Here is a 15,751-nt window from a genome sequence, read left to right on the forward strand (position 1 = left end):
GCGAGGCGCAGTCGCAGTGCGTCTAGGGCAACTGGGGTGGTGGCGTCTGTTTTCGGGTGCCTGTGAGCGACAGAGATGGCGAGCGAAACTGCGTCTGCAGCCTCAGTCCCCACACTGACTCCGCCTTTGGAACAGCTCCGGCACTTGGCGGCCGAGCTGCGGTTGCTCTTGCCTGGAGTGCGGGGTGAGCTGACGCTGTGGGTCTGGCGAGGCCAGGGGCGGCCTTGGGGTAGAGAAAAGCCCAGGTAGGGCGCTGCGGGCTGGACCCCGGTACGGGAGGTGGCTCCGCTCACTTCAATTTCTCCTTTTGCCGCGGTTCGGCCCACCACACTACACCTACAAGTTGGCGAAGCCCGGGAGACCACTGAGGAGTTTAATCGGGAGGTGTTCTGGAGAAGACTCAGTGAGTGCCTTTCCTGTCGGTGACTCCCTTCCTCACCTATTCCCGCGACACAGTCCCTTTCCTGCTGGCAGTCCCCATTGGAGGGCTCTGCGTCTTCCCCGCCTCATCCCGACTGTGGGTATACTTCACCTTGCTAGTCCTTGGCACTTGAGTGGTTAAAATATAAAATATTGATTTTTGGAGCTGTTTTTGAGTTGTCTAGGCTGATAAGCGTTGAGAGAGAACGCATTATCTTCCAAGTCCCTGTCGCAGCTGCAGCTTTAGCCTTTTGGCACTAACTTTAGCACCTGCCTCCCCTTATTCCCACCCACCAGATGAGGCAGCTGTTAAAGTGTCATGGGAAGCCACCTCTCTGACTACAGTCTTCTCTCGACTTCCATTGCCGTCTCCACAGGTGAGCTTCACTTTACTGGAATCCTTGTGCTGTCTTGTTATTCCTTAGGTATCCTCGCTATTTCTTTCCACCCTTTTCATTCATGTAGTCTCAAATGAGATTACATTTCTTACTTTACAGGATTGTTGTGGAAACTAAATTGCCTAAATGCAGGGCCTGGCGTGGGTAGACCAGTCTCCTAATTTTTGCAATTTGAAATTCAGCCTGGTTATTTACTTTCTGAAAAAAAAAATTAAAATGCACACTGTTTTCTAGATATTTTCACATACATGATCTCTATCTGACAGATAAGTAGTCAGGGTCAGAGGCTCAGGTTAAGGTTAGTAAAAGTGAAGTTGAATGTAAATAAGGTCTATCTGAATACTAAGCTATACCTATTCTATTATACTACATAGGACCCTTTGGTAGTGAATTATTTTGTATGTAATCAGTAACTTATGTAGAAAGTGTGAAATTCAAAAACTAACAAAGTATGCTAAAATGTTTCTACCTACCCACCCTGTTCCTCATTTTTGTCATCTCTCTTCACTTCCTTTTGTATTATTCTCTATACTGTATATTCTATGCATATGTATATTCATATTTACTTGTATATGTGTGTATATATATATATGCTTTTTACACAAATGATCAGATACCATCAACACTGTACTTTTTTGTTTTAAAAAAATTAATAGTATAGCTTAGAAATTGATTCTTAGCATCACCTAAAAAGTTGTAATAGCTTCTTAATATTCAACAGAGGGCTTAACTATAATTTAGTCAATACCTTATGTGGACATTTAAACTATTTCCAACTTGTAACTATTGTAAATGGTCCTGTGGTGAATTGCCGAATATAATCTTTGTGTACATATTTGTAGAAAAAATTCCCAAGAAGAAATTGCTAGAACAAAGAAATTATACAGTTTTAATAATTCTTCATTATAAAACTGAAAGTAAAGATGTTGACTGTGACATAGCATTCCCTATATTCATTTTTTCTAGAACTGCCCATACTTAATTTTGAGAGTAAGGGTATTTAAAAATGGCATATTCATTATCTTATTTGATTTTTTAATAATATTTTAAGTCTATATCCAGATTTTTTTAAAAATACTATTTTTTAGTTATAGGTGGACAGAATGTCTTTATTTTACTTTATGTGGTGTGAGGATCGAACCCAGTGCTTCACACATGCCAGGCGACCACTCTACCTCTTGAGTTACAATCCCAGCCCAAGTCTATATCCGGATGTTTTGAAATGATATAAATATTCTTTTGCTGCATATGACTACAACGGTAAACCTTCTCCTTGGATACCTTAGAGGTCTATGATGAGGAAACAAGAGGTGAACTATGTGAGAGCACTTTAAAAGATTCATAGAAGGTGTATTTTTTCCAAAGGAAGTATTATCTTATTTTTAAATATTTGCTGGCTTCTTTCTTTGAAAAGAAAAACTTCCTGCTAAAATTTGTAGCAAGAAAAATACAGTGAGGAGATAGCATAGGATTATTTTTCTATATATGTTCAGGATGGTAGTTTTACTCATAGATGAAAAATTAGAACATAGTTTTATTGGAATTATATACAAAGATTCAGTCGCCTTCTTCGGGCGTCAGCATTTTAGCTCTACTGCAGGATGGTTTGTTTATTTTTGTTTTTAAGATTCGAAAAATCTTTATGAACTGATATTTTTATAAAAATTTGTGTACTGGGGCTGGGGATGTGGCTCAAGCGGTAGCGTGCTCGCCTGGTATGCATGCGGCCCGGGTTCGATCCTCAGTACCACATACAAACAAAGATGTTGTGTCCACCGAAAACTAAAAAAAAAAAAAATTTGTGTATTGCCATAATAGTTTCTGAACAGACTAAGAATATAGCTCAGAGGTGGAGTTCTTGCCTAGTATATGCAAGGCCCTGTGTTGGATCCCCAGCATTGAAAAAATTTTAAAAAGTTTCTAAGCATTTATTCTCAATCACTGGGGATATCTCATCCCAAACAGGTAACAGTTTGTGGATTGGCACCAACCTGGATCACATTTTACATATAAGCACTGGTTTAGAATTTAACAGAGAAGTGAGGACAAGGAAGATACGAAAACCAATGACTACTTAGAAGGAAAATAGTTAATATTGAGCATTATTCAGTCCGTGTTATTTACTTTTAGGTACATATTTTGATTCTGTTGAAAGAGACACATACATAGAGATTTGGTTAATGATCTACTACAGGGGTTGGCAAACTTTTTCTGTAAAAGGCCAGATAGTAGTAAATATTTTAGGCTTTGAAGGCTAGCCAGTTAGTACTGCCCTTTTTGTGTGAATGCAGGTATAGACAATATGTACACTAATGACCATGGCTGGGTCCCAGTAATACTTTATTTATAATAAATGTAAATGGGTCTGGTTTACCTGTGGACTATAGTTTGACTACTCCTGGTCTATGATATGGTGAATATCTCATGGCACATCATGAATATCTTGGGATATAGAGTTAACCAGGAACAAGTTTTACTTATTGTTTCTTTGTGCCTTATTGAGTTGTCATCAAGTGTTTGCTGTTCCACTAACTCCTCTGTGGTATACAATGAGTCTTATCACAAGGCCTAACTCATAATATGACTTCAGAAAATATTTAATGATGCTTTACAGATGTCTATTCTCTTTTACAGTAGGTGAGTTGACCAAATTGATCTAATCCATTTCCTTTCTTTATTTTTAAATTGGTTTGTCATATCATAGGAAACCCAGAGGATCAGTGAACAAGTCTGTGGTGCTGTCAAGGCAGTTATTGCGGTGTACTATTCACTTCCCAAGGAACAGGGTAAGATACTATATACACATTAATATTGCATTTGTAGGCTACATCTTTGCTAAAATGATAGGTATGTCCTGAGACTTTTGCCTTTCCCCAGTTTGAGCATGCACCTCAAGGAGAATTTTATAATGTAATTGACCTATGTAAACACTCCATTATACTAAGGTACAGATGCTTTGTACCTAAGATTTTCCATCTCCTGTGCTTTGTCTGAATCTTAAGGCTTTTAAATCTTTTTGGCTCTTCCTTTCCATCTAACTGCTAGATGCTGGCTCAATCTTAGCCCCATATACCTAGACTAAAGCTTTAGTCCCATCTCTCCTGCATTCATATTACAGCATACTCTATTTCTAGGCTTCTTAATAGATTAAATGTTCACTAGTCCTGCCTAACTCCTCTGATTTATGTCTTGATTATAATCATGCCAAAATTTTAAATGAATACATGTCATAGATCTTTAGGATTACTCATGGATTGTTTAAACTTTCAGCATTTTATCCACAGTTGTCAAGGGGCTACTGTCCTTAATGAATGAATACTTGTTGTGATGGAAAGATTGTATTCCAAATCTCTTGGAGGAACAGCTCTAAGTACTGGTTGGGAGATAAGAAAATAGCATGAGGTTATAAATAAGATCTGAGTTTTGTGTTTGGTACTTCCTTGAAAGCATGTGAGTGGCCATTATCTTGTAGTTCTCTAATGCTTAAACTCAGGAAAATGGACAGTGACTTCTGAAAAGGAGACCAGGCTGCTTACTCTTCGGTTTTGGCCACAGGGATCACCCTGAGAAAGCTGGTACGGAGTGCCACTTTGGACATTGTGGATGGCATGGCTCAGCTTGTGGAAGTGCTTCTTATCACTCCACCTCAGAGGTACTGATGCCATAGTATGGGTTAGCAGTTAATAGGCTTCCTTGACCTAGGGGAAAACTCACCCTAAGAGAAAAGTTACTGATAGCCAAGAATAGTGACCAGTAGGAGGGAGCTTTTTACGAGACAGGAACCTAGATTATTGACAATATTTTCATTGATTCCATTCCCCAGCCCTGAAAACAGTAACCTTATTTCCTACAACAATGTCTGGGTTGCATGCCAGCAAGTTCCTCAGATACCAAAAGGTAGGTAAGAGTGGGAGAGAGCCAGTAACTGCTGGCCAAAACAGAAAGACATCCCATGTCTAACTTCCTGCTTTGTAGCATTTATGTATTTTAATTTGTATAAACACTTTAGTGAAATAGATTTAGTTTGTCATCTGCATTAATAGTTAGTATTAGTACTTTTTGCCATTCTCTAGTTCTACTGGGTATCTAACTCAGGGCCTTCTATATGCTAGACAAGCATGCTGTGATTGAATTATAACACCTTTTTAAATTCAGACTCTACTTGCTGTTCTCTCTCTTGCTGAACGGATGTGGTTTTTTTCTAGTACTACCTCTGCGGCAGTTTTATTGGACACACTGAAGCAGTTATCAGGTCAGAAGCAGTGGTCAGTAAAAGGATTGTGATGAGAAATATCATGTGCCCATTTTATTTTTTGTGGTGAATGAAGAAAAGCTTTTTAATCTTTGAGTTCCAGGGGAGGTAGTGAAAAAAGAGTTTTACATTAGGTGGTGACCCTAGGTTACTTTGATATTCTCTTCAAAAGAAACAGTGTTGGTTGCCCTTTGTAGTCTTAAGAGAATTATAAGATTTCTTCTCTCATTCTAGTGTTTCAATTTTTCATTCATAGATAATAAAGCTGCAGCCCTATTAATGCTGACAAAGAGTGTGGATTTTGTGAAGGATGCCCATGAAGAAATGGAGCAGGTGAGGGAACCTCTGCCTTTGCTGGTCATTGGAGGGCAAACTCCATGACCAGTAGAAAATAGATTATAAAGAAAGAGATATGCAAATCAAAACCACTCTGTCAGAATGGCAGCTATTATGAAGACAAACAACAATAAGTGTTGGCGAGGATGTGGGGGGAAAAGGTAAACTCATACATTGCTGGTGGGACTGTAAATTGGTGCAGCCAAGATGGACAGCAGTATGGAGATTTCTTGGAAAATTGGGAATGGAACCATGGAATGGAACTAGCTATCCCTCTCCTCGGTCTATACCCAAAGGACTTAAAAACAGCATACTACAGGGACATAGCCACATCAATGTTTATAGCACCACAATTCACAATAGCTAAACTGTGGAATCAACCTAGATGCCCTTCAGCAGATAAATGGATAAAAAAAATGTGGCATATATACAAAATGGACTATAACTCAGCAATAAAAGAGAATAAAATCATGGCATTTGCAGGTAAATGGGTGGAATTTGAGAAGATAGTACTAAGTGAAGTTAGCCAATGCCAAAAAACCAAATGCTGTATGTTTTCTTTGATATAAGGAGGCTAATTCATAGTGGGATAGGGAGCAGGAGTGTGGGAGGAATAGACGAACTCTAGATAGGGCAGAGGGATTTGAGGGGAAGGGAGGGGTCATGGGGTTATTAATGATGGTGGACTGTGATGATCATTATTATCCAAAGTACATGTATGAAGACATGAATTGGTGTGAATATACTTTGTATACAACTGGAGACATGGAAAATTTTGCTCTATATGTGTAATAAGAATTGTAATACATTCTGCTATCATAAAAATAAAAAAATTAAAAGGGCATATGGGCTGGGGCTGTAGCTCAGTGGCAGAGTGTAACCTAGTATACGTTAGGCACTGGGTTCGATCCTCAGCACCACATAAAAATAAACAAATAAAGGCATTTTGTCCATCTACAACTACAAAAAAAAAAAAGTGCGGGGGGATATCTTGAGCATTGACTTAGCTGGTTCCATTCTCACTTCTGTCCTGTGTCTTCCATTCCCACTCCATTCTGTTGTGTGATTTGTACCACTTCTCTTTGTTCCTTTGCTGGACAAGGCGAATAAGAACAGAGTTCATGAAGTGATTTAACTGTATAGCTGTTAGCTGTTAGTTGTTAGTGAAACAGCCAGCCTGGGTGTTTTTGTTTGTTTGTTTGTTTTGTTTTGTTTTTGTACTGGGAGTTAAACCTGTACATGCTTTAACACTGAGCTGCATCCCCAGTCCTTTTTATATTTTATTTTGAGACAGGGTCTCACTAAGTTGTTCATACTGGCCTTGGACTTGAGCTTCTGCTACCTCATCCTTCCAAGTTCCTGGGATTATGAGGAGCAATATTGTGCTTAGCCTGGCTGGGGTTTCCAAACAATTCAGTTATGGTGCTAAGAGTAAAATAGGTGTTTTTGGTTTTGTTTGCATTCACATTTATCATGGTATGTTTTAGGCTGTGGAAGAATGTGACCCTTACTGTGGTCTCTTGAATGATTCTGAGGAGGACAACCACAGCAATGAAGATGTGTTGGGGTTTCCAAGCAATCGAGACTTATATTGGTCTGAGGAAGATCAAGAGCTCATAATCCCATGTCTTGCATTGGTGAGATCATCCAAAGCTTGCCTGAAGAAAATACGGATCTTAGTGGCAGAGAATGGGAAGAAGGATCAGGTGGCTCAGCTGGATGACATTGTGGATATTTCTGATGAGATCAGCCCTAGGTAAACATGTTCCCCACTTGAAACTTCAGGAGACTTCTGATCTTAGCTTATGCTTGTGCTGTCATCCCAAAGTTTTTGCCTAGTTTTTTGTATTTTGAAAATGTTTAAACCTACAGGAAAGTTGAAAAAGTACTTCAGTAAATAACTCTACATCCTACATATGAATTCACCTGTTGTTCACATTTTTCTTCCTGTATTGGTTTATGTCTTGATAAATAGACGTTCCATAATGGTTTTTCCTAAACCATTAAAGAGTTGGTTGTATTCATCGATGACATTTCACCCCTTAATACCTAGCATCTATCTCCTAAGAACAAAGATAGTCTTATCATCATATCTGAAGAATTTAATGTTGAATATAATATTATCCAACAGTCGTACTTTTCCTTTTGTCTCTAAAATATTTTATATAAAACCCAGGTTTCTATCAAGGTCTCAAATTAGTTTCTTGCAGTTTAATACAGTCTCTTTTTGACATTTACATTTCAAAACAAAACCCATCAGTTGTCCTATAGAATACCTTAACAATTTGTATTCATAGGATAATTTTCTAGGGATTATAGTCAGGTTAAACATTTTTTTTTTGCAAGACGATCATATAGCTGTTGTGTTTTGTGCCTCCTGTCATATTGGGGAAGTCATATGATATCGGTTTGTTCCATTATTGATAATCCCCAATTTTTTTTTTTTTAAGAGAGAGGTAGAGAGAGAGAGTGAGAGAATTTTAATATTTATTTTTTAGTTATCGGCAGGCACAACATCTTTGTTTGTATGTGGTGCTGAGGATCGAACCCGGGCCGCACGCATGCCAGGCGAGCGCGCTACCGCTTGAGCCACATCCTCAGCCCGATAATCCCAAATTTGATCATGTTTTAAGTGGTGTCTTCTTTAGTGAGGGTGTCTTTTATGTAACAATTATAGCTTCCATTGATGAGCCTGTATCAGTTACTAAATTGATAATTTCAGATCCTCACATTTTTTACTAAATTAATCATGTCCTGTCCTATGAACAAACCAAGGGCATTCCCTCCCACCCCAGTTTCCTAGTGAACTAGGGTATGTATGTTTCAGCGAATACTGGTTAAATTGATTTTTCACTGGTTGCCTGGTTGCCCAATTTAAGAAACTGACAAGCATTTCTGGGACAGCCAGTTTCTCCCTAGTTACATCCATACTAGAAACAACCTGGCTAGCTTAGTTCCTTTGTTTTTGTTGTTGAATATGATAATGGTTATTTTTCTTTCTGCTCCTAGTGTGGATGATTTGGCTCTGAGCATATATCCACCTATGTGCCACCTGACTGTGCGAATCAATGTGAGTATTGACTTTTTGGGAAGAGTTATAGACCTATTTGTAGAATTTCACTAGTCACTAGTATTTTCTGTAAAGTATAGGGTACTTATTTATTTGTCTCACTTGGGTGCAAAAGTACTGTCACAACAGTAATGTCACAGTTCTTGCATGTGTTTGTGCATTATAAATATTTGCTGAGGTGTTTTTTTTTAATTTTATTTATTTATTTTTATGTGGTGCTGAGGATTGAACCTAGTACCTCATACTTGTGAGGCAAGCACTCTGCCACTGAGCCACAATCCCAGCCCCCCAAATGACTTATGTTTTATAGTCAGATGTACCCCTTCTAATATTTGATAAATTTGATAGTGGAAATTAGATTCATCAAAATGTGTGTTCAAAGTGTACAAACACCTTGAAGAAGAATAGTATCCTTAGGGCATTAAATTTTTTGTTTGTTGTTTTGGCATTAAGTTTAAAAGTTAACTTCCTAAGAATTAAACATCTTTAGCAGTATGCCTATTAATAATATTCAATTATCCCAAATAATAACTACTAAAGCAAATAAAAATATGTAATCTTTATATGTCTTACTTTATATTGTTGGGATATATACATCCTCATTTCTGGGTGGTTTTTTGTTTTTTTTTTTTTTGGTGCTGAGAATTGAACCCAGGTCCTTGTGCATGGTAAGCACATGTTCTATCATGGAGCTGTGTCCCCCACCTCCCCATGTTAACTTGAAATTGGTGTTGTTAAAATTCTGTACATTTTTAAAGTAAAAAACATTATAGTCATTTCTGCTTTATATTTTGAGCTCTTAGCAGGTAGGATAAATTCAGACTACATTCTTTTCTCTTCTTTTTTAAAAATTAGAAATATTTTAAGTTTTAAAAACTTAGAAAAATGTTATAGCAACAATATTAGTAATATTTTGCTAAATAGAAAAGAATTTATAATCCTGCCACCTCAACCTAGTCAGCATTTTTGTTTTGAGTATATTCAAGGTTCTTTTTAAATGAGTTCTTCTTTTAACGTTTTTTTTTTTTTTTTAATTTTGGGGGTCTATTAAAAATTCAAGCTCTCCTTTACCTTTTTGATGGCAGGGCTCAGGGTGATTAACTTCTCTGTTTCTTTTCTAGTCTGCAAAACTTGTATCTGTTTTAAGGAAGGCACTCGAAATTACAAAGTAAGTATGAAGACTTCTCCTAGCTAGCCCTTTGAGAATAAAGCTGAGTGTCTGTCTGACTTTCTCAATTCCCAAGTTCCCACTTCAAGAAATAGGAAAGGGAAGGATTGGGATTTTCTTTTAGTTTTGGTTTCTGTGAAGAAACTTGCTTTTACTGTAGTTTCTTCTGTGCACTCTCCTGAGGATAGATTTTCCCCTTACCTAGTAAACTTTTTTCCCCCATTTTATTCTACAGAGCAAGTCATGTGACCCCTCAGCCAGAAGATAGTTGGATCCCTTTACTCATTAATGCTGTTGATCATTGCATGAACAGAATTAAGGAACTCACTCAGAGTGAAATTTAATTATGAGTTTTCAGGCGCATTCATATTCTCCTTTTACTCTCTCTTATTGTCCCAGCCAGATCTATAATGTCTGCTTTTAAGAATGGAGCTAGAATACTTGCTGGATGGAAAGGGAATTCCTGTCTATATTTAACAAGAGACTCTATTACCAAAAATTGTTGATTAAGCCAGATTGGCAATTATTTATAAACAGTATGAGTATGATATATTTTTCTGCTAGATACAAAAGATAATTGCATGAATCAGTATTCCTGAATGGTCTCTCAGAGACTCCTAGGGAAGCTGCCTTAATCCTTATTTGCAATAAAGTATGTTTTTCATTGTTACAGATGCCAGTGGTCTCAATGAAATGCTAACTATTTGCTAGCAATTAAATGAATACCCTTCCAAAGTTTCTTCCTACCAGAAATGCAGTCTGCTGAGACCACCATTACTTTCATTTGGGTTTATAAGTATAAATATCTGATTTTTTTTTTTTTTTTTTTTTTTTGCGAGGGGTTTCCAGGAATTGAACTCAGGAGCACTCAACCACTGAACTATATCCCCAGTCCTTTTTTTGTATTTTATTTAGAGACAGGGTCTCACTTAGTTGCCCAGCACCTCATTGTTGCTAAGGCTGCCTTTGAACTCGTGATCCTCCTGTCTCACACTCCCAAGCTGCTGGGATTATAGGTGTGTGCCATCGCACCTGGCTAAATATCTGATTCTGATCAGAAGTCCGTTTAGAACAAAACACTTGACATTAATTTATTTAGAGAAAATGACTGCAAAAAGCCCCTTAGTGTTTTAGCATGTTACATAATATTATTCTCATCAGTAATTCCTTCTGAATATTACCCCAGGTTACTCCTTGCCTCTAAAATATATTGGTATTGAGCTCATTTTTAGGTTTGTCCACTTGATTAAACAGATCTGTTTTCCTTATAAGTTATTGTTATTGTTCTATTGTATATTACATTCCCAAAGATAAATACCACAGTATATAAATCAAAAGTTTTTATATATTAGAGTTTATGTAAATTTATTTGGTACATTCTTTTGCAAAATTATCTCCACTTAATTATATTTTTGCATCTATCTAGAAGATCACATGTTGTAAAGAGGAGTAAAGCTATAAATGTCGTATATGTGGTGACTTGAATTGGGCCTATTGTATGTACTACAGGTCTCTGCAACCTGTCTTTCTTAAGGTATAATCAACAATAACAGTCATTATTTTCAGTGACCAGTACATCCTTGGGTTTGAAATTCCTTAAACCAAATTAGTTTTAACCTATTTTTTAAAAATTCCATTCTGCACTTTTAAAGAGAAGGAACTAAGGGTCTTGGGATGTGACTCAGTGGTAGAGCGCTTGTCTGGCATGTGTGAAGCAATGGGTTCAAGCCTCAGCACCACATAAAAATAAATAAAATAAAGGTATTGTGTCTAACTACAACTAAAAAATTTATTTATTAAAAAAAAAAGAACTAAAACTAGTGAATTACTGAAGCAACAACATAATGTAAACAAATCACAACTTTGTACAAAAGGACTCTTATTCATTTATTCTTTTTTTATAGGGCCTATTTTCTATATACTTAATTTTCATATTTCTTTACTGGACCAAATACATGTTATTAACATCAGTGTTTAGTTGTGGGATACTTAATGAATATAGAATTCTGATAAATATTTATCTATAGCTAAATGTAGGTCATTCTGCTCTTAGGTTCTGTGTTGTAAATATGTATATAGGGTGTATATACATATATATATACACCATATATATAAACATTTATCTACAAATATATAAATATGTATATATACACACATGCATGTGTGTACATACACATATATACACATTTTTAGATGTGTATGTATGGTATGTGAGTATATATATTTTTATGCATTTAGATGTGTGTATATGTATTAAATTTTTTAAAAAATTGGTACTGAGGATTGAACCCAGGGGCACTTTACCACTGAGCTGAGCTAATCCCCAGTTCATTTTTAATTTTTTTTTTTTTATTTTTTTTGGAGATAGGGTCTTGCTAAGTGGCCAGCTCCAGCCTTGAACTTAGGATCCATTGCCTCAGCCTATCAAGTCACTGGGATTATGGGTGTGCACCACCACATGTGGCCTGTGTTATATATTTTATACATTTATTCAGTCATCTTTGGATCTTTAAGGGTAATGATAGCACTAATCAATATAATTTTAAGATTATCTAAAAATTTCAGTCTTAGCTAATATTATACTACTTCATCAGAAATGGAATAATGATTTGCACATTAGGTCCTTTCCCTTGCCTCTAAGTTAGTGAATGTTTTATTATTCAGTAAAAGTTGTGAAAAACCCCAAACTTAGAAAATCTGAATATACTCTGAAAAGGCAAATATATAGATATACTTTTCATACTTTGAAAAGTTAGATCTGAGTACCTTTTCAAAGGCGTCCTTTTGTCACTCTAACCTAATGGTTCTGTTCTAAAACATCTAGCCCTCATGGCTGCTTTAAGCCAGGTGACAGGTCTTTTGGTTTCTCGGAATCTAACTTTGTTCTTGGTCACTCTTCTGCAACCTGAATGGAGAGTCATTGGTTGACAGAGTTTCCCTCTGCAGCACATGTTTGGTTTTAGAGTATAGTTTCAAGAGTTTATGAGGAAAATGGTGATTAGAGCTGGGAAGTTTAAGCTGAAAGTTCTGGGGCTACCACAGTGATGCTTCTGTGGCTGATTAGGTTCTGGAACATGTTGCAATCCATTTCCACGGTGAGCCTCTGGAACCCCAGCTGTGTTGGTGTGAACTTGAACTGGGTGCTCAAGGTGTTTCCAGGCCACACAGAACCTAATCTGAAATAAAGGAAAAAGTGGGTGCTAATTCTGTCACAGGTTCATTGCTGTCCTCATTGTGGTAACTCTGTTCTTTGCTTGAAGAGGTGGACCATGAAAAAATCATCTATGTACATAGCTTTTAAGCCAGAGGTGGTGAGAAGAACAGAAGACCAGAACCTCCCTACACTGGGCAACTGCATATTTTGAAAGAGAAGAATATTAAGGGTTGCTTCTCATTTTCCTTTTATTATCTGTGATTCAGTCTGTCATTTCTTGGTAATAGGACGGGTGTATGTTTGGAAAATAGTGTTGGAACCCTCACTTAGTTCTAAGCATAGTGGGTGAAACAGGCATTTTGGGAGAATATCATTGTGTCAGTTGGTGATGTTTGAAGGCTCTATCAACTCCTGGCCTTCTGAAGGCCTTTTGGTGACTGAGAGAATGGTGTGGATTTCCTTTGAGGAGCTTTGCCACACAGTGGACCTGGTAAACCACAAAAAGTCTGGTAAGATGTTGGCAGTTAACATCTTAATTGGTTAGAGTGGTTCTATGAGGCTGAGGCAGTGACTCAATAACCTGATTGTCTGTCAGGGATCTTGGGGAAGACAGAAATGGGGATCTTGAACTCTATATCATATAACCAATGAAGGATGCAGTGAACATACTAAAAGAATATTGTAACATCTAATCAACAAGGGACTAATGTAGAATACACAGTGTTACAGTGTAGAATAAAATCAACAAGAAAAAATGGCAAGACTACCAAAAGAAGACTGGGCAAAGATAAGGATAGACTTTTTGTAAAGGAAGAAGTGGAAACAGTGAAGAAAAATGAAGAGTGACAAATTAGAACAGTAGTATATATTAGACTGGAATAAATTAATAATTAATTAATTAATAATTATTGCTACCAGTGGAGGAGAGGTAGGATATAGAAACTCATGTACTGCTGGAGGGAGTGTAGATTTCTGCAGCCATTCTGCAAATAAATCTAAAAGTACCTTGTCAAACCAGATCATATCCTGTAACCCATCATTTCATTCCTGGGCATATATGTCCCCTGACCCCATCAGAGTCTTAACCAAGCATATAAGGGGGACATATGTGAGGCTGTTCACTGCAACAATATTTATGGTGTCACAGTTGGAGGCACTGTGGGTGGCCATCATCATGGAATGGTAAGAAGTGATGGATGTACATCAGGATTATTATGTAGCAGAAGCAATGAACTTGATATATGTCCATTAATCTTAAAATCAGTTCTGAGTGAAAAGATACAAGTAGACATTTATATAAGTTAAAAACAAAGACTCATGAAGCAATGGTACACATTTTACACATACTCATGTAAGGACACACAAATAGAAAAGGATATGAAGGGTAGTGGTGTGAATGCAAGTAGGGAATTAGAATAATAGGGAATAAATTAAAATTGTATGTTATGGTTGCAGCTCACCCTCCCTGTGATATTCTCTAGTACTTAACCTTGACCTCCTCTCCACATTCACTGGCAATACCCAGGCTCTCCCTGCATGATCAGTGTAACAACAAGGGTGAAGTGGGTGCCTGAAGAGCTCCTACAGGTACCACTCACCCCTAACTGTGGACATGGAAGAGAGGTCATTTGGTAGTCTAAATCATATAATTCATTTAATTCAACTTCAGGAGATCTATTTTCTGCCTCCAAGCTATGGAAAATGGCTTTTTAAGTCATTGTTTTTATGTCTCTTCCTTTCTGACCAGATGTATCACTGGGATAAGAAGCTTTCAGTCTCTTACCCATATCTCCTCTCTTTGTGAATGAGCCCCCTTCCAAAGATGGAGATCATGCAGTTCATCATGGGGGAGTCTAGGGAGTTATGGATGCTAATTAAGGCTGTAAGAGGTTGATATTGCTTGGCTGTCTCTGGCATCTGTGGGAAAGGACAACACATGGAATGATGCAAAGGGCACAGAATCTGTCCCACTTTCCCCTCCTGTGCATTCCCTTCCCTCCTCAGTTATGCATCTCATCTCTGCCACCCTGACCCAAACTGCTCAGTTGACTTATTTGCCTTCTCCCCAATGTTTCTGTATTTACTCTCCACCCTTTATCCATCATGGACTCTCTCTGATGGTGCCTGTTCTCTGCTTAGAAATCTTGGAGGGTCTCCCATTGCCTTCAGAATCTAGCTTAGTTTGCATTCAGGGTCCATCACAATCTGCTCCAAACCTACCTTTTCAACCTTACTGGTTCTTCCCCTGACCTAAGGATGCTCCAGCCATGTCAGGGAATTTCCATCCCTAGCCCAACACTCAGGCTCCTTTCCTTTGCACCTCTGTGTGTCCTCTTCTGCCTTTGATGGCCTTCCCCTACTTCTGCACTGAAAGCATATCCATGTTTCAAGGCCCATCATAAATGTCACCTTCACAAAATTGTCCATAAACCCACCAGCTAGAGTTAATCTCTTTTAGTTCAGTTTTCTCTTAGTGACTTTGCCTCTCTTAAAGCACTTATGTAGAAGACCAAATGTTGTGTCTCCTTTACCAAACTAAAACCTCCTTGAACAGGAATCAGAACTCATTCATTTTGGCTGTGGTAGACTTGTGGAAAGAGCCATAAGCTTTATGCACCAAGTGCCACAAGCTTCTAGAACTTCCTACTTTTATGTTCTTGGATACGTTGCTCTCTAGACTTAGTTTCCTCATCTGAATAAGAGGAATGGTTCCACCTCGTAAGGCTTTTGTATTGAAATAAAGGAGGTGAATATATTTTGGCATATGTATAAAGGGCTAAATAAATACAGCTTATTATTATCCTTTAAGTATGGTTAAGAAACTTTAACCATTTAAATTTGGAAATTTAAAATCTTAATCTTACATGTAAGAGGTCATCTCTTTCAAGAGAAGAGCTCTCAAACCTAGCATTGTTAGGCAATTATGCAACATGCTCATCTGCTCTGAAGCTTG

The 15,751-nt window shown here is 37.6% G+C and overlaps 2 protein-coding genes across 6 annotated transcripts in view; one reads left to right on the forward strand and one right to left on the reverse strand.

The window, feature by feature from the left end:
* Positions 1-13,875, forward strand: Ccndbp1 (cyclin D1 binding protein 1). 5 transcript variants are annotated; one of them, XM_076850683.2, is made up of 11 exons: positions 1-184; positions 344-403; positions 718-797; positions 3,523-3,604; positions 4,374-4,470; positions 4,642-4,715; positions 5,327-5,403; positions 6,894-7,162; positions 8,416-8,476; positions 9,598-9,644; positions 12,905-13,875. In XM_076850683.2, exons 1-11 carry the CDS (start codon positions 76-78, stop codon positions 12,915-12,917), a joined length of 969 nt encoding a protein of 322 aa, XP_076706798.1. In that variant the 5' UTR covers positions 1-75; the 3' UTR covers positions 12,918-13,875. The 5 variants fall into 5 exon arrangements, with proteins under 5 accessions (XP_076706798.1, XP_076706797.1, XP_076706795.1 ...); XM_076850682.1 differs by lacking the exon at positions 12,905-13,875 and adding an exon at positions 12,013-12,883; XM_076850680.2 differs by lacking the exon at positions 12,905-13,875 and adding an exon at positions 9,880-10,915.
* Positions 12,658-15,751, reverse strand: part of Epb42 (erythrocyte membrane protein band 4.2) — a 17,694-nt gene continuing 14,600 nt past the window's right edge. The window contains exons 12-13 of the mRNA XM_076850675.1: positions 14,582-14,715; positions 12,658-12,820 (exon numbers count right to left, since the gene is read on the reverse strand). Coding sequence (XP_076706790.1) covers positions 12,658-12,820; positions 14,582-14,715 — 297 coding nt within the window. The remainder of the gene's footprint in view (positions 12,821-14,581; positions 14,716-15,751) is intronic.

Source organism: Callospermophilus lateralis, chromosome 3 (genome assembly GCF_048772815.1).
Source record: "Callospermophilus lateralis isolate mCalLat2 chromosome 3, mCalLat2.hap1, whole genome shotgun sequence".
NCBI classification, from domain to species: Eukaryota; Metazoa; Chordata; class Mammalia; order Rodentia; family Sciuridae; genus Callospermophilus; species Callospermophilus lateralis.